The sequence below is a fragment of the Protopterus annectens genome, chromosome 12.part0 (genome assembly GCF_019279795.1).
Source record: "Protopterus annectens isolate FY-2018-M chromosome 12.part0, PAN1.0, whole genome shotgun sequence".
NCBI lineage: Eukaryota > Metazoa > Chordata > Ceratodontiformes > Protopteridae > Protopterus > Protopterus annectens.
The window spans coordinates 1,297,496,929-1,297,522,992 of record NC_056746.1 but is presented as its reverse complement, the minus strand read 5'-3'; the positions used below and the strand labels follow the sequence as shown (position 1 = coordinate 1,297,522,992).

The following is a 26,064-nucleotide window of genomic DNA, read 5'->3' as shown; positions in this document are numbered from 1 at the left end:
GAATAGAGCTTGTAGATGCACTTGGTAGCTCAAGGCTGTGTTCCACAATGCCATGGCTAGTCTGCAGAGCGGGTAAGAATGGGTACCCACCTGCTTGTTTATGTACCACATAACAGTGGTGTTGTCCTGTCTACCATTAATTGATCTGGAAGAATGTGGTCCTTGAAGGCTGTCAGAGCATTCTGTACAGCTAACATTTCTTTTTGATTGATATGCGGGTGCAGTTGACATGGGTTCCATTTGCCCTGAATGCACTTCCCTGTCAAGTGAGCCTCCCATGCATAGTCTGATGCATCTGTTGTTAGGGTTTGGCCAGCAGAGGGTAGAGTGAATGGTAGTCCCTTATTTTGGTGGCAGGCCTCTGTCCACCAAAGGAACTCTAGGCGTATGCAAGGTATGATAGGAATCATTGCTTCTAGATCCTGAGAATGTTGACACCATAGGCTTTTTACATACCATTGTAGTTTCCTCATATGCAGTCTTGTATATGGAATTAGAAGAATGCAGGAAGCTATGAACCCCAAGGCTTGCAGTATATGTCTTGCAGATAGCAGGGTTTTTGTGGCCACTTGTTTGAAGTAGGTTGTCAAATGAGTTTGCTTTTCTGGCATGAGGTAAGCCATCTGGGAAGTTGTATTCAAGCTTGCTCCCTGGAATGTAATTTGTTGACAGGGTATCAGTTGTGATTTCTTTTCGTTTATGGTGTACCCCAGACAAGTTAGAACCCTTTTTACAAATGCCAGTTGATTCAGAAGTATGTCTTGGCTTTCTGCCTGAATTAGACAAAAGTCCAGACATGGGTATATTTGAATACTTCTTTGTCTGCAAAATGCAATCACTAGAGCTAGGCACTTTGTGAAAACCCTGGGCACAGTAGATAAGCCAAAGGGCAGTGCAGAGAAAGTACAGTTGTGTACACTTACCATAAATGTAGATGTTAGAGTGTATTCACTGTTGCAGTCATTACATTTGGGTAATCCTGCTGGCAGGCTGCCCTCAGTCGGCCTGAATTCCAAAGTCCTGGGTCCTGCGTCTGCTGCTGTCAGCTCTTCCCTGACATCAGGGCATCAGGGGTGTAAAAGAAGCGGCCGACGCCATTTTCTTCAGTTTTTCTTGCCCCAGATGTCAGGTGCCCCCTAAAAGGGAAGCCATAATTTATGTACATATATATATATATATATATATATATATATATATTTATATATAAATAAAAATACATGCAGCAAAATAAACTTTACCTTCATCTACAAGCAAATACACCACATAGATTGTACAAATCAGAGAAGGAAAGATAAGTTCCAGTAGAAAAAAAGGGGATTGCGGGTGGGTAACCTGGACTGCAACAGTGAATACACTCGAACATCTACATTTATGGTAAGTGTACACAACTGTACTATGTTCTTCGTGTTTCACTGTTGCAGTCATTATATTTGGGTAGAGTCCCAAAGCTATGGTTGAGAGGCTGGAGTTAATTAGCAGTAGGAGCGCCTATGAGGCCCTGCAGAACTGCAGTGGCAAAGCCTGCCCTGGATTTAGAGTAGAGTGGCAGATGATGGTGCTTTGTAAAGGTGTACACTGAACTCCAAGTAGCAGCTTCTAAAATGTCTTTGGTTGGTACTCCTTTGAGAAAGGCTGCTGAAGTGGCTGCAGCTCTGGTTGAATGTGGCCTACTGTCCTTAGGCACTGGCTTGCCATGGTGAAAATAGCAGAAACGAATACAGTGGCCTATCCACTTTGAAATAGTCTGCTTTGAGATGGCCTTTCCTTGTGATCCTGCAGCATATGCCACTAGTAATTGCTCCGTCTTCCTGAAAACTTTGGTTCTGTCCAAGTAGAATCTAAGCTGTCTGTGTACGTCCAAAGAATGTAGTATTCTCTCCCCCTTGTTCTGTGGATTTGGATAAAAAGTTGGCAGATGAATTGTTTGGTTAAGAGCCACACTGGACATCACCTTAGGCATAAATGTTGGGTTTGTCCTCAGGGAAACCCTGTCTGGATAAAATATGATAAAAGGTTCCACAGCCATGAGTGCCTGTAGCTCTGAAACTCGTCTTGCAGAAGTTATTGCTAGGAGCAGAGCTGTTTTCCAAGATAAAAATTTTATGTCAGCTGTAGCAGCTGGCTCAAAGGGAGGCAGGGTGAGTTTTTCCAGGACATAGCTGAGGTCCCATGCAGGTGTTGGGAGATCTTCTTGGAGGCCTTAAATTATTGGCTCCTCTGAGGTACTGTTTTAATAAAGGATGAGAAAAGATTGGTGGCTCTGTATTGTAATAAGCCGAAATGGCAGTGGCATGAATTGTAACTGATGAAAAAGATAGGCCTTTGTCCAGCATCTCAGTTAAGTATTGCAAAATCTGCAGGATATTTGGTAAAGCTGTATCAGTTCCTTGTGCCTGGTTCCAAGCACAGAATCTCTTCCATTTTCCAGCATAAGATTTTCTAGTACTAGGCCTTCTGGCTTCCAAAATGACATCCATCACAGCTTTACTGAGAGGTGTGTTTTGTATGACTACATTATCCGCCATGCTGCCAGGTTTAGAGTCCTGAGTTGGCTGTGCAGGATCTGATTGTTTTGTTGGGACAGTAGATGGGGTATTTGAGGTAAGGTCCAAGCTGGCCATTGAGACAAGTTCCTTAGGATTGGGCACCAGTACTGGCGGGGCCAGTCTGGGGCAATCAGTATCATCTTTGGCTTCTCCTGTCTGACCTTTAGGAGTACCTTGGAGAGGAGAGGCAGTGGGGGAAAGGCATATACTGATAGGTTTCTCCAGCTGAAAGATAGGGCGTCCACTTTCCATGCTCGTCTGTGATAAGTCCTTGTGCAGAATCTTTTTACTTGGAAGTTGTGAAGGGAGGCAAATAGATCTATGTCCGGGAATCCCCATTTCCTTGTTATCATGCTGAAGACTTGTGGATCCAGCTGCCACTCGTGGGGATCCATGAGGTTTCTGCTTAGTTTGTCCGCCAGAGTATTTTCCTTTCCTGGCAGGAATTGTGCCTACAGATGTACTTGGTAAGTCAATGCTGTGTCTCACAAAGACATGACTAGTCTGCAAAGGGGGTAAGAATGTGTGCCCCCCTGCTTGTTTATATACCACATGACCGTGGGTGTTGTCTGTCTTTATCAGTAGTTGTCCCGGATGAAGTAGGTCCTTGAAGGCTGTCAGGGCATTTTGAACAGCTAGCATCTCTTTTTGATTGATATGTAGATGCATTTGGTTTGCGGACCACGTGCCCTGAATGCATCTTCCTCCCATGTGGCCCCCCCAGGCATAAATCTGATGTATCAGTTAGGTTTTGCCTGGCTGGGGGTAATGTGAATGGCTGTCCCTTGTTCTGGTGACAAGTCTTTGCCCACCATCGAAACTCCTGTTGTAGGCAGGGAATGAAAGTAATCATTGTTTCCAGGCTATGGCAATGTTGAGTCCAAACACTTTTTAGGTACCATTCAATTTTCCTCATATGCAGTCTTGCATATGGAATTAGTAGGATGCAGGATGCCATGAAGCCCAAAGCCTGCAGAATGTTTCTTGCAGATAACTGGGCCTTTGTTGCCATTACTTTGAAATAGGTAGTCAGTTGCCTTGGTTTGTCTGGCGTGAGATGAGCCATCTGGGCAGTTGTATTTAAGCTTGCACCCAGGAATATTACCTCTTGAGAGGGCACTAATTTTGATTTATTTTCGTTGACTGTGTACCCTAGGCATGTTAGAAGAGTTTTCACAAACGCCAGATGCTGTAAAAGAATGTCCTTGTTCTCTGCTTGAATTAGGCAGTCCAAGTAAGGACATATCTGTATTCCTCTGTCTGCAGAATGCAATTACTGGTGCCAGGCACTTAGTAAAGACCCTGGGAGCAGAAGATAAGCTAAAAGGCAGTGCATATAATGCATTGAGCCAGCCTTGAATCTGAGGTATCTTTCTGCATGATTCCCTGATTGGGACATGCAGGTATGCCTCTTTTAGGCCTAAAGTCACAAGCCAAGCCTTCGTGCCCAGCATGGGCAGAAGCTGCTGTAAGGTCAACATATTGAATTTTGGTATATCCAGGAATGTGTTTAGGATAGATAGGTCCAGTATTGGTCTCCAGGTTTTGTCTTTTCTGGGTACCAAGAACAGTCAAGTAAAATCCTTGTCCCTACTCTTGCTCTGGTACTTGTTGGATGGCCCCCATATCCATGAGGGATGAGACTTGTTTTTTTGCCAGATCTGGCCAACCATTTGCCTTTGGCAGGGTATAAAAGTGGAACTTGTGGCCTTGTGACACTGTTTAGAACCCACTTGTCTTGGGTTATAATGTGCCAATTTTGAGAAAAAAAGTGCTACTTTTCCCCTTAAGGGTGCTGCCAGGAGATAAGTGTTTGGTGCAGGCAGGGGGAAGTCATTGGGACTGTTTCCTGTAAGGTTGTGATTTGTCTTCTCCACTTTTGGAGATAGAAGCACCCCATTGTTTTAACCTGTATGTACCTTGCGGCTCGGATCTGACTCTAGGGTGTCTGAATCTGCCCCTTTGAGGTCTGTCTGAGGCAGGAAAGGACCAATTTTTTGTAGGCCAGTGTCTACTAAACCTAGGTGGCTGTACCTGTAAAAAATCTTTGACAGTTTGCATAGATTTAGCTTTGTCCTCCATCTTCAACACCTCTTCTGCCTTAATGCCAAACAAAGTATCATGCTGTAAAGGTGCATCTAATAATTTAACTTTGACATGATCAGGCAGATTTTGTTCCTTTAACCAAGCATGCCTCCTAATTACAAAACCTATAACTGCAGCCCTGCAGGAGGCCTCCAGAGAATCAAAACCACATTGCAAAGTATGCTTTCTAACTTGCTCAGCTACATGCAATATATCCTGCATTTCCTTGTTTTCTGCACATTCAGAGTTTAACATTTTCTGTTTAAGCAATGCCATGACATGTTGCTGATATTTGAGCATATGAAACTGACAGTTTAAGGCCCTTATAGCCAAGGTAGCAGATGTGTAAACCTTTTTTCCCCATCTATCCAGTGCCCTAGAATCTGTCAGAGGGGGTAGGGTTTTTTGCTGCAGAAGCCGTACCCCTTTGGGACCCTGTGAAATAGGTTCTGGGTCTGCAGCAGGGTTTTTTAAAAGGAATTTATGAGAGTCAGGAACCCTGTAATATCTGTCAGGCTTAACAGGAGCTAGAGGTAAGGAGTCAGGGGTCAGACTAGACTCTGAAAACACATCTACAATGTCTAACACAGGTGGAATGGCTAGAAGCCTGTGTTGAGGTAGTAAAAGAAAGTCCCTGAACCTCTTTTTAGATTCTGAGAAATCTTGGCTCTCCCAGTGGAAGTGCTCCCTCATGGTATGCAAGGTTTCCCCAAAAGAATAGTCTTCAGGAGGAGAAGCTGAAGGAATAGATTCTTCAGCATCAGAATCTTTATAGGGGGGAAGAAAATACTCCTGAACAAAAGAAATAGAAACCTCATCTGAAGATTCATAGTCTGTCTCTTGCCTCGGCCTCTTATCAGGAGGGGTATGGGTACCCCTAATCAAGGTAATCAAGTCTTCGGCCATTTTGAGCATCTGTTTTTTGGGTATGGAGGCCTGTCCACGTGGCTCTTGAGTTTGTTTCTTTGTCTTTGAAGGTGCTTCAGTCTTTGCCTTTGAAGACGGTTTAATGTACAGATGTTTAGGCCTGAAAACACCCTCAGAAGCCGGTGCCTGCTCAGTGGCTCTGGAGCCATCTGAAGGAACAGTGTCCGGGGCTCCAATACCTTGAGTTTCCAGCAGCATAGCCAACTCCACGTGGGAGTCTGTAGCGACCTGCGACTCTAAAGTAGCGGTTGTCAAGGGCTGCGAAAGTGCCTCACTGAGAACCGGCTAATTGGCGACTGGCTTACGAGAAGCTTCGTAGTCGGTTTTGGGCCTCGGTTGGCTATCCTTTTCTTTGCGTTTTTTGTGAACTCCGGTTGTCGGATGGCTATCAGACGACATTTCTGGATAATTAAACCTGTGGCCAAAATAGTTTAATGCATAATCATACCGACGCTTAACAGTGCATTGGTTGAATCTAGCACAAAACCGACAACCTGAAACATTATGGTCAGGGCCTAGGCAAGGAATACAGTAGGAATGAAAGTCCATATGAGGTATTTGCTTTGCACAAGAAATACAATTATTAACTTTTTCTGACATCAGTCTGGAGCAAGAAAAAGTTTCCACAACGGGGTACTTAGCTTTAATGAAGACTTGGATCTGAAATTCAAACACGAAAATCTCAGGAGTCGGCCGACCGGCACTTGCGAACTGCTTCTGCTTCAGGAACTGCGCGGCAAGAAAGACTGAAAAAAATGGCGTCAGCTGCCTCTTTTATACCCGACGCCCTGACGTCAGGGAAGAGCCGACAGCAGCCGACGCAGGACCCAAGACTTTGGAATTCAGGCAGACTGAGGGCAACCTGCCAGCAGGATTACCCAAATGTAATGACCAACAATGAAACACGAAGAACATCTGATAGTGCGTGTAGCCTACTTTGAAGCATAGGTATTTTCTGCAAGATTCCCTGATTGGGATGTGCAGGTATGCTTCTTTTAGATCTAGCGTTGCCAACTAGGAGTCTTTGCCTAGCATAGGAAGTAATTGGTGAAGAGTCAGCATCTTGAATTTTGGAATTTCCAGAAAGGTGTTTAGAGTAGACAGGTCCAGAATAGGACCCCATGAATTGTCTTTTCTGGGTACCAGGGAAAGTCTTGAGTAGAAACCTTGTCCCTTTCCCTCTTCTGGTACCAGCTGAATAGCCCCCATGCTTAAGAGAAAGTACTACTTTTTGGGCCTCTGCCCACTGATTTGGGGGTAGGTCCGGCCACCCCCTTGGTGCTGGCAACATGTGGAAGTGAAATCTGTATCCCTGGGATATTATATTTAAAACCCATTTGTCCTGGGTGATGAGTTCCCAATTCTTTGCTTGAAGAGCAACCCCCCCCCCCCCCAAAGGGGAAGTCAGTTGATAAGTGCTTGGAAATTTTAAAAGGAAGTCATTGAGACAGTTTACCATGGGGGGCAGTCTTATTATTCCCAGATTTGGAAGAAGATGCACCCCACTGCTTAGTTCTGTGTGTCCCCTGGGACTGAAACCTGATGTTTTTGCTGTGTCTGGGTTTGGCTTGAAAAGACCTGGAAGGGGCTGGAAAGGAACAATTCTTAGAAGGCCAGTGTCTACTAAATCTAGGAGGCTGAACTTGTAAAAAATGTTTAACAGTTTGCATAGACTTAGCTTTATCTTCCATCTTTTTAAGAACTTCTTCAGCCTTGTTGCCAAACAGGCAATCCTGATTTAAAGGAGCATCCAACCATTTAGCTTCAACATGATCAGGCAAAGATTGCTCCTTAAGCCAAGCATGCCTTCTAAGCACAGGCCCAGTAACAGCAGCCCTGCAAGTGGCCTCTAAAGAATCAAAACCACATTGCAAAGTATGTTTTCCCACTTGTTCAGCAGAATGCATTAAATCCTGTAAGTCTATTTTCCTCACAGTCAAGAATCAGCATAATTTTCTGTTTAAGAAGTCCAACAACATGTTGCGGATATTTTAACATATGAAATTAGCAGTTTAATGCTCTAATAGCCAAAATTGCTTTAAGTATTAACCTTTTTACTCCATCTATCCAGCGCCCTGGAATCTCTATCAGAAGGGGTAGGAATTTTAGCAGTAGAAGCCTTAATGCCCTTGGGCCCCTGTGAAATAGTCTCTGGAACTGTAATAGGATTTTTGAAAAGGAACTTATGGGACTCTGGGACCCTGTAGTATCTGTCTGGTTTACTGGGAGCAGGAGGCAGGGAATCAGGGGCCAAACCAGATTCCGAGAAAGCATCAACAATGTCTAGCACAGGAGGAACAGCCAAAGACCTATGCTGAGGTAGGAGAAGGAAATTCCTAAGCCTCTTTTTTGAATCAGAAAAATCCTGGCTTTCCCAGTGAAAATGCTCCCTCAGAGTATGTAAGGTTTCCCCAAAAGAAAAATCCTCAGGAGGGGAAGCAGAGGGAATACAGTACTCTGCATCAGAATCCTCATAAGTAGTTAAGGACAAATCCAGGTCATCAGAAGAGTCAGAAAAACAGAATCCTGATCAGAAGATTCATAATCAAGCTCAGCCCTAGGCCTCTTAGAGGGTGGGGGTTGACTACCCCTGATTAGAGCTATTAGATCTTCAGCCATTTTTATCATTTTTTGTTTAGGCATAGAGGCCAGAGCATGTGGCCTGGGCGTCGGTTTGTTAGACATGGATCGAGATTTAGGCCTTATTAAAGAAGGAGGCGACGATTTAATACGCAAGTCCGTAGGCCTGAATACACCCTGAGAAGCCGGTGCCTGCACAGCGGCTCCGGACCCATCCAAGGTAAAGGTTCATAGGTTCATAGGTAGGTACTAGGCTATTGGCCCTATGGCCTATACAAGCCTAGCCAAAAAAGGTACCCTTGCTTTCGCTACCCAAGAAAATTATTTTCCTGTGTCTCTGTTGAGCAGAGCCACAGAGGTGATCCCCAGGGTGAATTTCCCATTTCCCATCCAATCATATAGGTTCATAGGTAGCATCCGAGGGTTCCATAGTTTAAGTATCTCGTTGCATACCGGACTCCGAATGGATCTCAGTAGAGGCCTGCGAATCAGAAGTAGCGGTATCAGGGGCTGCAAAAGCACCTCACTGAGTACAGGCGACTGGCTTAGTAGAAGCGTCGTCGACAGTTTTGGACCTCAGCGGCCGGTCTCGGTCTTTATCTTTGCGTTTTTTCAGAATTCCGGTAGTCAGGATGGCTAACCGACGACATTTCTGGATAATTAAACAAAGTGCCGAAATATTTAGAGGCAAAAATATGCCGACAGATAGTGCGCTGATTAAATAAAGCACAAAACCGACAACAAGGTACGTCGTGGTCAGGGCCTAGGCAAGGAATATAGTACGAATGAAAATCTTTATGAGGTATTTGCTTTCCACAAGTAATGCAATTATTAATTTTTACTGACATTAGGAAGGAGCAAGAAAAAGTTTCCCCAACGGGGTACTTAGCTTTTAGTTGACTTCGGTTCTGAAACTCGAAAACGAAAATTTCAGGAGTCGGCCGACCTGCACTTGCGAACTGCTTCTGCTTCGGGCATCGCATGACAAGAAAGACTGATGAAAGGATCTCTGAAACCTTGATTTTGTGAGACACCTCAGCCCCTTGGGTGACATTCCTTACAACAGTTTCCCATTCTGCCTCAGGGGGACTCTTTCCCCAAAAGTGTCAGATGTAAATCCCTGGGTTTTATGAAACTAAATTCTCCTGCTTCTCTTCTGGTTTCTGGAGAAGATCCATTGAGGGGTGGAGAATCTAATCACTACAACAGATAACATTTACCATCTTTCTTACTTTGAGATAATCTCTAACATTGGGGACCAAAAAAGGGTTGATTCATCATATGGGACATTGATGAAGGGCATCTTGAAATGTTTTGCAAAGTCACAGAGCCACATCCAAACATGCCAACTTATGGAATTATCTGCTGGTTTCTGTAGAAGCACCCTCTATGGCATTAGAGATGAACAGCATTAGAGGCATTAGATAAAGAATGCAGGGTAGCCAAGTGTGAATCAATAGATTTCCTGTGATCCACAGACAAGTTCCCTGGTAGAGATCTAGTGATTTCCTTGGTCAAATCTTTTTGAAAGCGCAAACATACCAAGTAATTAAGCATTCTCACTGTAAAAGTAGATGAGGCATAAACACTCTTCCCAAATCTGTCCAATGCACGCAATTCCTGTCTTGGTGGACCGACAAAGGTACTTTCTTCTGCAATTTCATTCTTAGTGGCTGCAGCCACTACCATGGCATCTATGATGGGTCCCCTTGGATCTGTCTTTGGGAGCAACAAGGAATTTATCAGGTTTCCTGAGAACAGGCTCAGCTTTGTCCTGCTCTCTTCCAAGCCTGCATAAAGATCAGTTCTATCATCTCATCAGCCAGAGAAACTACATAAGAGGCAGATGGGTTGAACCAAAAGTCTCAAGGAAAACTGGCTCTTATGGAGAAGGCACTTGGGAAGACCAACCCCTTTCTGTCAGAGAAGTCCCTCTCTGAATGAGACTTCCTCAAGGGGATCTGGAAGACCGATCTCGCTCAAAGTCAGTGGCAGGGGATTCCTCAGGAGAATCAAAGCTCCGCCTTTTGCACTTGTGCTTCCTGAATACCTCTTCTGTGGGATGTTCAGGGAGGACTTGGGGGTTGACGATCTCTCCTAGGAGGCCTAATTCAAGGCTTCTGGAAACTGGCTGACCAGACAGGATGAGGAAAAGTAGGCTGCGGACTCTGGGAAATCCTACGGTGGTGGGCTGGATCAAATTCTGAGGAGGAAGTCTTCTTTCTAGGTTGGGAGGGCTCTCTCTTGAAAGCCTCAAATTCAGAGCTCGACATGGATCTGGGGTGCCTCACTGTACCAAAACTCCTAAAGGTGCCGGAATCCTAGCGGAATTCAGCTGGGATTCATGGCTGATGTCAAAGCCAAACTATCAAGCACCAAGACTCCTAAAGAAAGGAATGGAACTAAAGACCACAGGTCCGATCCTACCCTGTCACAGTAAACTATGACGGCTTGGCTACAAGACACACATGGATCAGACAAAAAAAGTTGTAATTTACACTTTGGTTCTAAAGATATAACCATCTATATGATGTGAAGCTATAACTCCATTTTGTCAAAGGCTCAGGAAGTAGCCACAGGAAGTTAAGGGTACAAGCTTTCATAGCACCACCAAAGGCAATAAGTTAATTTTGGAGGAGTAGCTAGTATTACCTTAGAAGTGTGGGCGTCGTTCAAACATAGCAGGGAAGCAGCACCTGTTCTGAGCACTGACATGCTCTCCTACAGGATCCTCAGAATCAACAGAAGTGCTCAGTGGTCAACAATAAGTAATGGTGCATCAAGACAAGGGATTCCCCTCCAGATTCTGGCCAACTGCGTCTGATCTTCAGGAGGACAAGAAGTCACAGGCCTCAAGAGAGCTGGACAGGGTCAAAAAAGCCTAAAGCTCTCTAGCCACTCTCTTTAATAATCACTTTTCACAACTATATTTTCCTTTTCTTTTGCTTGACTCCTGAAGTGGAAAGTTCACCTACAAAACAGGCTTTGAACAAAAAAACTGTACAGATAGCATCTCAATGAACTCAAGATGCATAAAGCTAAAAGAAAACAAAAACGATTTCCACTTTAGTGTACATAAATAGAATCTGGAAGAAAGGGGAAGGATTAACACAAAGCTAGGATATGAAGATGGTCAGGATGAAGCTAAGAACAGGCTGGAGTCAAGCACATAAACACTTTCAATAAAGTAAGGAGATGTATTCTGGCAACAACTCCTCAACAGAACCTGTGGAATTTAAATGTGCTGCAACAATTTAAAACAAAGCACAGATGTCACAAAAAGCAACAGTACTGTTTACAAAATCAAACAGAGGAGCTCAAGAAGGATCCAGACCACTACTGGTTATAATGGACAGTAAGTAGTGAAAATGAACAAAATGAAAAGCAGTCTTTCAGTTAAATTCTGGCACATTCAGGTAAAATAAGACATCAGTTCTGCACACTGCCATCCTGTTTAGGCCATCTTCAGTAGTCTTTCTACTTTCTGACAGGAGAAAGCTGACAAGGACAGAAAGCCATTTGTTATAAAAGACTCAGATATTTAAGCAATGTGGTCAACTGAAGTTTATGAATTGTTCAGGCTGACCCCTTATACCTGCAGCAGACTCCATGTGCTCTCCATTTACTTTTAGTGGTGTCAGTACAACTCGAGGCATCAGCATTCCTCCCTTCTTCTTTTGTTTTGCTACCTGCATGTAATGGAGTGAAAATGATGCAGGTTAGATTTATCTCTTAAAAATCAGATTATGAAAGCTTTTTTTTCCTTTTTCTTTTAAGAATCAGACTATGGAATTGTACACTGTCTTCCTATCTGAGTGCACTTTTATGCAAAAGGAACTTTACACTTAAGCTGATTAACCTTTCCAATTCAGTATTTTACTACACAACTGTTTTAAAATACCATACCATTTAACTGTAATCCTCATTAAAGAGAAATTAAATATTTTATTCTTGACTATTTGCTCACCTGTCTTCATAAACACATTAAAAACACTTCACATGCTTATCCTATTAACTGGTTTACCACTTTTGGCAGGAAATTATGCTATTCCTGGGGGATGGCTAGTACTTGTTTAAAACTATCTAGGTTTTCTCTTTTAATAGTGGTTTACAATTACAAAATCCTCAAGGTCGAGGTAATGACTAACAGAAATAGGATCTTTCATGAGACTTTCAGATTCAACAAAAATGCATGAACAAAGCATAGATGAGCTAATCTGTCAGTCAAAGCTTCTGTCCTAATGTGAAGAATTCATTAGTGGGCAAAGGTGCAAAAAGGCCGACAAACTGCTCGACAAGCCTATAATGAGCAAAAGTTATGCTGTCTGCAAGGTTCTGATAAAGCACAATGACTGAAACACACACTGACAGTGGATTAACGGAGACCCAAAGTCAAATAATCATCTGATACAGCTGGGAATCCCCTACAAATTCAGTGCTTGAAGAAGAATTGGACACTCTCCCAATCAAGTGAGGACAGATCCAGTTGAAACTAATCTGAATAGTAAAAAGCTTCAAAGCGGCTACCCAACTCTAAGACATCCAACCTGAAAGGCCAGATGAGCAAGAGGATCCATAAAGTGAAGCACCCAGGCCCCAAAGCTAAAAGTAGCCATCAGAGTAATGTAAATTGACTGACAGCTCTTTCAAATTGTGCCAAAAAAAAAAAAAAAAAAAAATCAGAAACCGCTTTTGGCAAAACTCTGAGGCAATTTTTTTTTTTTAAGGGGGCACAATCCCCAGACTCCACACATTGGTGAACCGGCCTAAACAAAAAACCACAATGGTCATGAGAGTCTTTATGCGGGATTTGACCTCTGCATTTGCATTTAACTTTCTTAGCGGACATTGGCTAAGAACAGACTAACAAACCAAGCTCAAGCAAAATTATTAAGAAGAATTCCCCAATGGAGTACTTAGCTTTAGGCGTCTTGAAGGACAGGAGGGAAGCGATAGATCTGATGTTCGACTGCAGCAGAAGAGTTCTGGGGCCTATGCATGCAGACGTCACATTTAAGGTTCCTGGGTTATGGCCCTACGTGTGACATCTCACGCATGAACAGCAACCAGGCTTAAGCTTTTGTATAGGAGCGGACTATCAGGTTGCCTGAGGCAGAGAATCCCACAGTAAGAATACTGCAACATGAAAGAGAAGGACATATATTTCTATAGATCTACATACACACACACACACACACATATATATATATATATATATATATATATATATACATACATATATAAAAAAAACATAGTTGTTTAAGACCTTACCATAACCATAGATGTCCTTCTCTTCTATGTTGCAGTATTCTTAACTTTAGGGAGTTGCTTCCTGCAGCAGCGGACATCCGGCCAGTATACCAAAGTCTTGACTGCAGGGGTACGTGCGACGCTGCATGTAGGAGCCATAAACGGATGTTAGCTATATCTGTGACATCTGCACGTACCCAATTCACAACTGGCTGCCACTTAAGAGAGAGATCCCCAGGACCCCGGGAACAGATGGGAGTAAAAGTAGTTCAAAACCCTTGCCAGACACAAAGTCAGTAGTCAGGGCAATGACCCTGTACATAATTTGGTCAAAAGAGAAGGGGGGTAGGTGGGTGGGATTGAATATTGCAACATGGAAGAGAAGAATATCTGGGTTTATGTTAAGTTCTTACACAACTATTTTATGTCCTTCTATTCTCATGTTGCAGTATTCTTAACCTTAGAGAGAGTAACAAAAATCTCTAGGAAGTAATGTGGGGAGAGGAGAGTCAATGAGACCCTGCAGAAAAGACCTAGCAAACCCTGTTCTAGCACTGGAGATGGAGTCCAATTTGTAGTGCTTGGTGAAGGTATGTACCAAGTTGCTGCCTCCAGAAGAGAAGAGTAATCAATGTCCTTGGGAAAGGCTGCTGAAGAGAAAGCGGCTCTGGTGGGATGGGCTTTGACAGGTGAACTCAATTGTTTCCCATGAAAGGAATAGCAAAAGGCTATATCCTTAGAAATCCAAGAGGCAATTGTCTGACAATGCCTTGCTTACAGCCCTATGATGAAAGGAGACAAGTAGTTGATCAGACTGTCTGAATGGAAGTGTAAACCTTCTTTCCTATCCTGTCTTTTGCTATCCTTATCAGTAGGCAGAAGAGAAGCTGAAGGAATCCGTCTAGATTGCTTATCAGGGAATACAGCAGGGTCTGCCAGGGGTGGCTTTACAAGAAATTTCTGTTCATCTGGAACTTTGTAGAACCTGTCCGGTCTCTTAGGGGCTGGTGGTTGAGAATCTGGGTTCTTTGATGCTGAGGTAAAAGCATCAAGGTAGGCAGGGATGACAGGTGGGATGGCTGAAGGCAAGGGAGATTCCACTTGGAGAAGTTTGAAGTATCTGCTTTGAGTGTCAGTCATTTGGGAAGTGTCCCGTTTACAGTATTCTTTCATTTTTGAGACAGCCTCCCCAAATGTAATATCCTCTGGTGGGAGCACTCTTCTATGGATTCCTCATCTGGGTAATAGTATTCAAGAGGGGAGGCAATTTGTGAGGAACAGAAGATGGGCTCATCTGAAGATGAATAGTAGGGCTCCAGTTCTTCATCTCCTTCGTGGGCAGTAGGCAAAGGGAGTGATAGAAGTATGCCTAGGACTAAGCACTGAAATAGTGGCAAGGGAGGAGGCTGTGGGCCAAAGAGCCATGAAAGCCTGCAAACAGCTGATAAATGACTGCTAGTCTGGGACTCCTTCAGAATGTGGAGCCTGGTGCTTTGTTTTCTATTTTAAGGCATAGGTCTCAGAGAAGGCCTGGGTTCAGAAGCCTGTGAAATGGTAGGGATTTCTGGCAGAGGAATCCCGGAAGGCCATCCAATGATATCTGCCTCCCTCTCGACACTGGTAGGGACCGACATCAGGGCTATATCTGTGAACGTGCTGGCCGTTACTTCTGAAGCTGCTTCCTCAAGGGGAGCCGAAGTAGACTGTTCTATCAGACCTCCCTCAACCCCTAAACTGGAATCTGGGGGGGTCGTCTGATTGCAGAGAATGCAGGCCTTGAAACCTTGACATTTTCCGCGTAGGTTCCAGCAAAGCGGCCGATTCGGGATCCATCCTGAGAGCTAGATTTTTGAGCCTCTGGTTTTCCAAGTATAAGTTAAGGGTGGCCAGACTGCTACAGAGAGTCTTGGGCACAAAAGATTGACAAATGGAGCAAGCTGTATGGTCTTGCTCTTGGCCTAGAAAAAAAGACAGCAGTTGTGCGTATCTTTATGCTGTACCTGGCACCTGCATCGGCATTTACCCCTCTTAGCTGACAACAGCCAACAGTAACTACAGCAAACCAAGCTCAAACAAAAAGGCAAAAATCTCCAGCGGGGTACTTAGCTTTAGAAGCCTTCGAGTAGAGGAGCGATCGATATGACTGAGTGCGGCTAAAATGTTATGAGGTCTGTGTGTGCAGACGTCACATTTAAGGTCCCTGTTTTATGGCCCTACGTGCAACGTCCCACGCACCTACAGCAGCCAGGCTTAAGCTTTTGCATAGGAGCCAACTTTCGGGTTGCCCGAGGCAGAGAATCTCACTCTAAGAATATTGCAACACAGGAAGAGAAGGACATCCTCAGTTGCCTATGAACATCCAAGGAATGCAAAGTCCTTTCTGAGGAGTTCTGTGGCTGAGGGGAGAAGACAGACAAATTTAAGGTCTGGTTAAATGAAATTTCATTAACTACTTTTGGCATGAAGGATGACTTAGATCTTAGGGAAATCCTATCCTTGTGGAAAACAAGGTAGGGAGGTGAAGCCATAAGGGCTTGGATCTCAGAGACCCTCCTGGCAGAGGTGAGAGTCACCAACAAGACTGTTTTCCAAGTACAAAAGGAGCCAGTGTAAGTTTTTCCAGCACAAAGTTAAGATCCCAAGGTGGGGGAATGGGTTTACGAGGAGGTCTAATATGAAGGACCCCTTTCAGAAACAGCTTGACATCTAACCTGTAAGCCAGAGGTGGTGTCAAGGGAAGGCAATTAGAAATGGTGGAGAGATGCACTTTTACTGAATAAGTCAACACTCCGTGCAGTGACTCATACAGGTAGGAAAGGACCACTGGGACAGAAGCTTGGAATGGGGTGCTGTTTACTCTTAAGGGAACAATGGGAGAATCTTTTCCATTTAAGTAAATAGCTTCTCCTAGTACTTTGTTTTCTGGCCTCCTGCAGAACACTGAGTACTTCCTTTGAGTATAGGTGCCTGAAGGGGATCGGAACTCGATCACTCACACTGTCAGATTGAGAAGTTGGGGATAAATAACAGACCCCTTGTCTAGTGTGAGTAGGTCGAACTGTTAAGGCAACCTGTGGTGATTGGCCCTGGGCTAGAAGGAAAAGTGGAAACCAATGCTGTCTTGGCCAAAAGGGAGTCACCAACAGGATTTTTGGTTTGTCCTTCTGAATTTTCAGGAAGACTTTGTGAATCAAAAGAAATGGAGGTAAGGCATAAAGGAACATTCCCTCCCATGAAAAAGAGAAGGGGTCCACCTTCCAGGCTTGTGGATGGGGAAGCCTTGTGCAAAAGTGGGGCATCCGTCTGTTCTGGGGGGAAACAAAAGTACAGTTGTGTACCTACCATAAATGTAGATGTTCGAGTGTATTCACTGTTGCAGTCATTACAATTGGGTTATCCTGCTGGCAGGCTACCCGCAGTCGGCCTGAGTTCCAAAGTCTAGGTCCGGCGTCGGTTGCTGTCGCCTCTTCCCTGACGTCAGTGCACCAGGGGTATACAAGATGCAGCAGACGCCATTTTCTTCAGTTTTTCTTGCCCCAGATGTCAGGTACCCCTAAAATGGTAGGATAAATTATGTCAATAAGCATGCATGCACAAAAACAACTGCCTTCATCTACAAGCAAATACACCAAATAGGTTGTATAGCATAGAAAAGTACAGTTAGGTCCCAGCAAAGAAGAAAGGGGGGATGGTGGGAGGGTAACCTGGACTGCAACAGTGAATACACTCGAACATCTACATTTATGGTAAGTACACAACTGTACTATGTTCATCGTGTTTCACTGTTGCAGTCATTACAATTGGGTTGAATCCCAAAGCTAAGGCTGGGAGGCTGGAGCTAAATAGGATTAGGAGAGGCTATAAGGCCCTGCAGAACTGCAGTGGCAAAGCCTGCCCGGGATTTAGACTACAGGGGTAAGTTATAGTGCTTTGTAAAGGTATGCACTGAACTCCAAGTTGCAGCCTCTAAGATGTCTTTGGTTGGTACTCCTCTGAGGAAGGCTGCTGAAGTGGCTGCTGCTCTGGTTGAATGTGGCCTAATGCCCTTAGGCACTGATTTGCCATGCTGTGAATAGGTGCCATGCTGTGAATAGCAGAAACAAATGCAATGGCCTATCCACTTTGAAATAGTCTGTTTTGAGATAGGCTTTCCTTGTGATGCTGCAGCATATGCCACTAGAAGTTGGTCAGTCTTTCTGAAAACTTTAGTTCTGTCCAAGTAGAAGCATAGCTGTCTGTAAATGTCCAAAGAATGCAGAATTTTCTCACCTTTATTCTGTGGGTTTGGATAAAAAGTAGGCAAATGAATTGTTTGGTTAAGGGCCACACTGGACACTACCTTAGGCATAAATGTAGGGTTTGTCCTCAGCAAGACCCTGTCAGGATGGAAATGATAAAAGGTTCCACAGCCATGGGTGCCTGTAACTGTGAGAATCTTCTAGCAGAGGTTATTGCTAGGAGCAGAGCTGTTTTCCAGGTTAAGAATTTTATGTCAGCTGCAAAAGCTGGCTCAAACGGAGGCAGTGTGAGTTTTTCCAAGACATAGTTGAGGTCCCTTGCAGGTATTGGTGCTCTCCTTGGAGGTCTTATGTTTTTGGTCCCTGTGAAGTACTGCCTCAGTAACGGATGAGAAAAAATAGGTGGTTCTGTATTGTAATGAGCTGAAATGGCAGAGGCATGAATTTTAATTGAAGAAAATGAAAGACCTTTATCCAGCATCTCAGTTAAGTACTACAAAATCTGAGGAATATTTGGAACAATCGTGTCAATGCCTTGTGCTTGGTTCCAAGCACAGAATCTCTTCCATTTGTCTGCATAAGATTTTCTGGTGCTAGGCCTCCTGGCCTCCAAAATAACATCCATCACTGCTTTAGAAAGAGGTGCGTCTTGAGAGGCTATATTATCTGCCATGCCGCCAGGTTTAAGGTTTTGAGCTGGCTGTGCAGTATCTGGCTGTCTTGTTGGGTCAATAAGTGAGGAATTAGAGGTAATGTCCAGGCTGGGCAGTGAGACAAGCTCTTTAGAATTGGGTACCAGGGCTGGCGGGGCCAGTCTGGGGCAAACCAGTGCTGGTGGGGCCAGTCTGGGGCAATCAGTATAATTTCTGATTTCTCGTGTCTGACCTTGAGGAGTACCTTGGGGAGGGGAGGCAGAGGAGGAAAGGCATATACGGTTAGATTTTTCTAGCTGAAAGACAGAGCATCCACTTTCCATGCTTGCTTGTGATAAGTCCTTGTGCAGAATCTTTGTAGTTGGTAGTTGTGAGGGGAGGCAATTAAGTCTATGTCCAGGCATCCCCAGGTCCTTGTCATCATGCTGAAGACTTGTGGATCCAATTTCCACTCGTGGAGATCCATTAGATTTCTGCTTACTTCGTCTGCCAGAGTATTTTTCCTTCCTGGCAGGCATTAAGCTTGCAGATGTACTTGGTAAGTCAATGCTGTGTGCCACAAGTTCATGGCTAGCCTGCAGAGGGGGTAGGAATGTGTGCCTCCCTGCTTGTTTATGAACCACATGACTATAGTATTGTCCGTCTTTATTAGTAGATGTCCTGGATGAAGTTGATCCTTGAAGGCTGTTAGGGCATTCTGAACAGCTAGCATCTCTTTTTGATGGATATGTAGATGCATTTGACTTGCGGACCATGTGCCCTGAATACATCTTCCTGCCATATGGGCCCCCCAGGCGTAATCTGATGCATTTGTTGTCAATGCCTGCCTGGCTGTGGGTAAGGTGAATGGCTGTCCCGTGTTGTGGTGACAGGCTTTTGCCCACCATCGAAACTCCTGTTGTAGGCAGGGAATGAGGGTAATTATTGTTTCCAGGCTGTGGCAATGTCGAGTCCAAACACTTTTTAGATACCATTGAAGTTTCCTCATATGCAGTCTTGCATATGGAATTAGCAGAATGCCATGAAACCCAAGGCCTGCAGAATTTTTCTTGCAGATAACTGGGTCTTTGTTGCCAACATTTCGAAATAAGTAGTCAGTTGTCTGTGTTTGTCTGGCATGAGATAAGCCATCTGGGCAGTTGTATTTAAGCTTGCACCCAGGAATATTATCTCTTGAGAGGGTACGAGTTTTGATTTCTTCTCGTTTACTGTGTACCCTAGACTTGTCAGTAATCTTTTTACAAATGCCAGATGCTGTAGCAGAATGTTCTTGTTCTCTGCTTGAATAAGGTAGTCGTCCAAGTAAGGATATATTTGTATTCCTCTGTCTGCAAAATGCAATTACTGGTGCCAGGCACTTTGTGAGGACCCTGGGTGCAGTAGATAAGCCAAAAGGCAGTGCAGAGAATTGGTAGTGCATTGAGTCAGCTTTGAATCTAAGGTATCTTCTCTGCATGTTTTGTCTGACTGGAACATGCAGGTATGCCTCTCTTAGATCTAAGGTCACAAGCCAAGCCTTCTTGCCCAATATGGGCAGAAGCTGCTGTAGAGTCAACATTTTGAATTTTGGAATATCCAGATATGTGTTTAGAATAGATAGGTCCAATACTGGTCTCCAGGCTTTGTCTTTTCTGGGTACCAAGAACAGTCTTGAATAGAATCCGTGACCCTGCTCTTGTTCTGTACTTGCTTGAATGGCCCTCATGTCCATGAGGGATGAAACTTGTTTTTGTGCCTCTGCCCATTGATTGCGTGGCAGGTCTGGCATACCGTTTTGCCTTGGCAGGGTGTGAAAGTGGAACCTGTAGCCTTGTGATACTATATTTAGAACCCATTTGTCCTGGGTGATCATGTGCCAATTTTGTGGAAAAAGTGCTAGCTATCCCCCCAAAGGGGCTGCCAAAAGATAAGCGCTTGATGCTGGAAGTGGAAAGTCATTGAGACCGTTTCCTGTATGGCTGTGATTTTTCCTCTCCGCTCTTGGAGGTAGAAGCATCCCATTGTTTAGGCCTGTATGAGCCTTGGGGCTGTGATCTGCCTCTGGGGTGTCTGTATCTGCCTCTCCGTGGTCTATCTGAGACTGGAAAGGACCAATTTTTTGTAGGCCAGCTCCTGCTACACCTGGGAGGCTGTACATGCAAGAAATCCTTGACTGTTTGCATAGATTTTGCTTTGTCTAACATTTTCTTCAATACCTCTTCTGCTTTAGCACCAAACAAAGTTATCATGCTGTAAAGGAGCATCTAATAATTTAGCTTTAACATGATCCGGCAAATTTTGTTCTTTTAACCAAGCATGCCTCCTAATGACAGAACCTGTAACAGCGGTCCTGCAGGAGGCCTCAAGAGAATCAAAACCACATTGCAAAGTATGCTTTCCAACTTGTTCAGCTGCATGCAATACATCCTGCATTTCTTTATTGTCTGCACATTCTGCATTTGCTGGCATTTTCTGTTTAAGCAAAGACATAAGATATTGCTGATACTTAAGCATATGGAATTGGCAATTTAAAGCTCTTACAGCCAAGGTAGCAGAGGTATAAATCTTTTTGCCCCATCTAATAAGGGCCCTAGAATCCCTATCAGAGGGGATAGTTTTTTTTGCAGTAGAAGCCTTGACCCCTTTGGGACCCTGAGAGATGGTTTCTGGGTCAGCTGCAGGGTTCTTATAGAGAAATTTACGTGAATCAGAAACCCTGTAGTATCTGTCTGGCTTAACAGGGGCTGGTGGCAAAGAGTCTGGAGAAAAATTGGACTCTGTAAATACATCATCTACAATGTCTAAAACAGGTGGGATAGCAAGGGGGCTGTGCTGGGGCAATAAAAGGAAATCTCTAAGCCTTTTCTTGGATTCCGAGTAATCTTGGCTCTCCCAGTGGAAATGCTCCCTCATAGTATGCAGTGTTTCCCCAAAAGAATAATCCTCAGGAGGAGAAGCTGAAGGGATAGATTCTTCAGCATCAGAATCCTCATAGGGAGGAATAGAGTAATCCTGTTCAGAGGAGAAATCAGAGAAAATGGAAACCTGGTCTAAAGATTCATATTCTCTTGCCTAGGCCTCTTTTCAGGAAGGGGATGGGAACCCCTGATCAAAGTAATAAGGTCCTCGGCCATTTTAAGCATTTGTTTTTAGGCATGGAGGCCTGTCCAGGTGAATGCTGTACTTGTTTCTTTGTCTTCAGAGCTGCTTTAGTCTTTGTCTTTGTAGCTGAAGTAGGTTTCACATATAACAGTGAAGGCCTAAGAACACCCTCAGACGCCGATGCCTGCTCAGTGGCTCCGGACCCATCTGAGGGAATAGTTTCCGAGTGTCCAATACCTTGAGTTTCCAGAAGCCCAGTCAGCTCCACGTGGGAGTCGGAAGCGGCCTGTGGCTCTGAGGTAGCGGGCATCAGGGGCTGCGAAAGCGCCTCACTGAGAACCGGCGACAGGCCTAGATGAAGCCTCGCCGGTTTTGGATCTCGGATGCCTGCCCTTTTCTTTTTCTTTTCGTTTTTTGTAAATTCCGGTAGTCGGCTGATCCGACAGCATTATACAATTAAATCTTCTGCCAAAGTAATGAAATGCAAAATCGTACCGACGCTTAGTGTGTTGGTTAAATCTAGCACAAAACCGACAACTAGCAAAGTTATGGTCAGGGCCTAGGCAAGGAATAAGGTAAGAATGAAAATCCTTAGGAGATATTTGCTTCCCACAAGAAATACAGTTATTAACTTTTTCTGACACTGGTCTGGAGCAAGAAAAAAAAAGTTTCCCCAACGGGGTACTTAGCTTTACTGAAGAATTCGGATCTGAAATTCGAATTTGAAAACTTCAGGAGTCGGCCGACCGGCACTTGCGAACTGCTTTTGCTTCAGGCACTGCGCGGTAAGAAAGACTGAAGAAAATGGTGTCGGCTGCATCTTATATACCCCTGGCGCACTGATATCAAGGAAGTGGCGACAGCAACAGACACCGGACCTAGACTTTAGAACTCAGGCCGACTGCGGGTAGCCAGCCAGCAGGATAACCCAATTGTAATGACTGCAACAGTGAAACATGATGATCATCATATCTGCCTGAGGAATATCCCACCTGTGGACTAGATCCAGAAACACCTCCTTGTGAAGCATCCATTCGTGGGAGGGTGTTACGGTCCTGCTCAGGGTGTCTGCCATCACACTGTCTTCTGATGTGATGTAAACTGCCTGCAAATGGATCTGTAATGCTGCTGCCAGAGACCAGATTTGAACTGCAAGACTGCAAATAGGGTAGGATCTTGTTCCTCCCTGTTTATGTACCACAGGACTGTCATGTTGTCTGTGATGACCTTTAATGTACAAAACAAAATAAAAATAACAAAAAAACGGCACTGCCAGCCGATATAACAGTCCAAGCTTTAAACACTAAGGGCTTACACTCGGAGGAAGTCCAGGATGTCATTGGGTGAATCACATTAAAAAAAGTACCAGCATCTGTTCAGCATTTCAGCAACTGGTTGAGAAATTCCACTTTTTGGGCAGGTAGAAAGACTGACAGAGTCTGTCCTTATCCTGCACCACAGGAAGATGATTTTGTGAGGGAGTCATTTGAGACTTTAGGCAATTCACAGTGAAACCTAGATTCTGCAAGATCCTGCAAACAAAGTCCAGGTGTTGAGAGAGGGTGAGAGAATCCTGGTATAGAATTAGGTGATCGTCAAAGTATAAATTAGAATGTCCTGTAGTCTGCAATTTGCAATGACTGAGGCTAGACATTTGGTGAATACTCTTGGGGCTGTGAAATTCCAAAGGGCAAGGCAGAGAAAGTACAGTTTTGTACCTACCATAAATGTAGATGTTCGAGTGCTAATACAGCTGCAGTCATAACAGATGGGTTCTCCTGCCATCAGGCGGGTCCTCGGTCGGCCAAATTCCAAAGTCTAGGTCAGGCATCGGTTGTCGTCGCTTCTTCCCTGACGTCAGTGCGACAGGGGTATAAAGGAACCAGCCAACGCCATTTTCTTCAGTTTTTCTTGCCCCAGATGTCAGGTGCCCCCAGAAGGAAGGCAATACATAAATTTGTGTAATAATGCAGTGCAATATAATCAAAATACAGTAGTTGCAAGCAAATACATCATAAATGAATACCCCAATCAGGTTGTATGAGGATGTGTTAGCCTATAGGCCTGTCCCAAGAGGGGAAGGAGGGAGGGAAACCTGGACTGCAGCTGTATTAGCACTCGGACATCTACATTTACGGTAGGTACAAAACTGTACTATGTTCATCGTGCATACAGCTGCAGTCATAACAGATGGGTAGAATCCCAAAGCTAAGAAAGGGGTGGTAGGCACTAGGTGGAACTAGAAGGAGCCAAAATGCCCTGCAAGACTGCAGTGGCAAAGCCTGCTCTAGATTTGGAGTATAATGGTAGGTTGTAGTGCTTGGAGAAGGTATGCACAGAACTCCAAGTGGCCACTTCCAAAATATCCTTGGTAGGAACTCCTCTGAGGAAGGCTGCAGAGGTGGCTGCGGCCCTGGTGGAATGAGTTCTAATGCCTGTAGGTACAGTTTTGCCATGAAAGGAATAGCAAAAGCATACGCAGTGGGCTATCCATTTTGAGATTGTCTGTTTGTAAATTGGCTTTCCTTGAGCTCCTACCGCATAGGCCACAAAGAGCTGTTCTGATTTTCTGAAAGGCTTTGTTCTGTCCAAATAATAACGCAGTTGTCTGTGGATGTCCAAGGAATGTAGTAATCTCTCCCCTTTGTTTTGAGGATTAGGATAAAAAGTAGGTAAATGTATGGCCTGATTTAAAGCTACCCTGGATAACACTTTAGGCATAAAGGACGGGTTCGTTCGTAAGGAAACTCTGTCCTGATGGAAGATGATAAAAAGCTGGACAGCCATGAGAGCCTGTAGTTCTGAAACTCTACGAGCTGAGGTGATAGCCAGAAAGGAAGCCGTTTTCCAGGACAAATATTGCAAATCTGATGAGGCAGCTGGCTCAAAGGGAGGCAAGGTCAGTTTTTCCAGAATGAAATTAAGATCCCAAGCAGGTATTGGTTGTTTCCTTGGAGGTCTTAAATTCTTAGCCCCTCTGAGGAACTGTCTTAAGAGAGGTTGAGAGAATAAAGGTGGATCAGTGTTGTATTCTGCAGAAATGGCTGAGGCATGGATTTTGATGGAGGAGAAAAAGTCCACTGCTTAGCAGTTCAGCCAAATATTGTAGTATTTGAGGTAAATTCAGTTTTCCAGGATCCTGGCCCTTTTTCTCATTCCAGACACAAAAACGTTTCCATTTTGTGGAGTAAGCTTTTCTAGTTGATGGCCTTCTGGCCTCCAAAATGACATCCTGCACCTCCTTGGAGAGTAGGGCCTGTGATGATGCTAAGGAATCTTCCATGCGGCTAGATTGAGTGTTTGTTTTTAGCTGGCTGTGAAGAGTTTTGAAGCTGTGCTGAGTCAGAAGAAGAGGCATTAGAGGCAGGGTCCATGGTGGGGAATGCGTCAGGCTCCTCAGGAGTGGGTAGCAGTGTTGCCTTGGCCAGTCCGGAGCAATAAGAATCATCTTTGGTCTGTCTGCTCTGGTCTTCAGTAGAACTTTGGGCAGCAGAGGAAGAGGTGGGAAGGCATAAACTGTCATTGATGTCCAACTGAAAGAGAGCGTCCACTCTCCAGGCCTTTGGATGGAAAATCCTTGAGCAGAATTTTGTCAATTGATGATTTTTGTGGGAGGCAAAGAGATCTATGTCTGGCCTTCCCCATTCTTGGATTATTTCTGTAAAAACTTTTGGATGCAATTTCCATTCGTGTGGATCTGTCATATTCCTGCTTAGGTTGTCTGCCAGCGTGTTTTCCTTGCCTGGCAAGTACTGTGCTTGTAGTTCCATTTGTAAGTCCATGGCCATGTTCCAAAGTGACATGGCCAGTCTGCATAGGGGGTAAGAATGTGTTCCTCCCCATTTATGTACCACATAACTGTGGTGTTGTCCGTTCTTATCAATAGTTGACCTGGTTGTAGAAGGTCCTTGAAAGCTATAATAGCATTTATTACTGCTAGCATTTCTTTTTGGGACCATTTGCCCTGAATGCACCGATCTGTCATGTGCGCCCCCCAGGCGTAGTCCGAGGCGTCTGTTGTGATGACTTGATTTGCTTGAGGCTTGCTGAATGGAAGACCTGTGTTTGTTTGACATGCTTGAGCCCACCACAGAAATTCTTTTTGCAGGCATGGAATTAGTGGTATTATTGTTTCCAAACTGTGGCTGTGTTGAGACCTTTTAGTTATGTACTTACCATAACTTCGGATGTATGGGATCCATCTCGCCTACATTCATAACAGATGGGTTCGGAGCCGATCCATCGGCTCCGACTCGGCCACTATACACTAGAACGAAGTATCTCATTGGCTGGGCTCCCCCTTATCCCAGAATGCAGCACACCTGCTTCCCCAGATCGTGTTTGTTCGCTTTCATACATTTATACAGGTACAGAAAAAAACAAAACATACCAATAACTGTAACCAACTAGAGCTCTTCAAGAAAAGAGCTCAGCAAGAGCAATATTTCCTCCAAATCCAAAAGGTAGGGGGAAGGAGGGTGGGTATGTATGAATGTAGGCGAGATGGATCCCATACATCCGAAGTTATGGTAAGTACATAACTAAAAGATGTAATGGGATCCTATCTCGCCTACATTCATAACAGATGGGACAGCGTCCCTAGCACCTAAATCCAGGGTGGCTCACTGGAACACACTCCTGAGAACTGCAGAACCAAAGGAAGCTCTGCCTCGGGATGCCACATCAACCTTTTAATGAGAAATG

General features: G+C 44.4%; 1 protein-coding gene across 1 annotated transcript in view; it reads right to left on the bottom strand.

The window, feature by feature from the left end:
• ASXL1 (ASXL transcriptional regulator 1) overlaps positions 1–26,064 on the bottom strand; it is a gene marked incomplete in the record, with an annotated part of 1,368,406 nt that overhangs the window by 617,578 nt on the left and 724,764 nt on the right. The window contains 1 exon segment of the mRNA XM_044090352.1: positions 11,734–11,827. Within this exon segment, the coding sequence (XP_043946287.1) occupies positions 11,734–11,827 (94 nt within the window).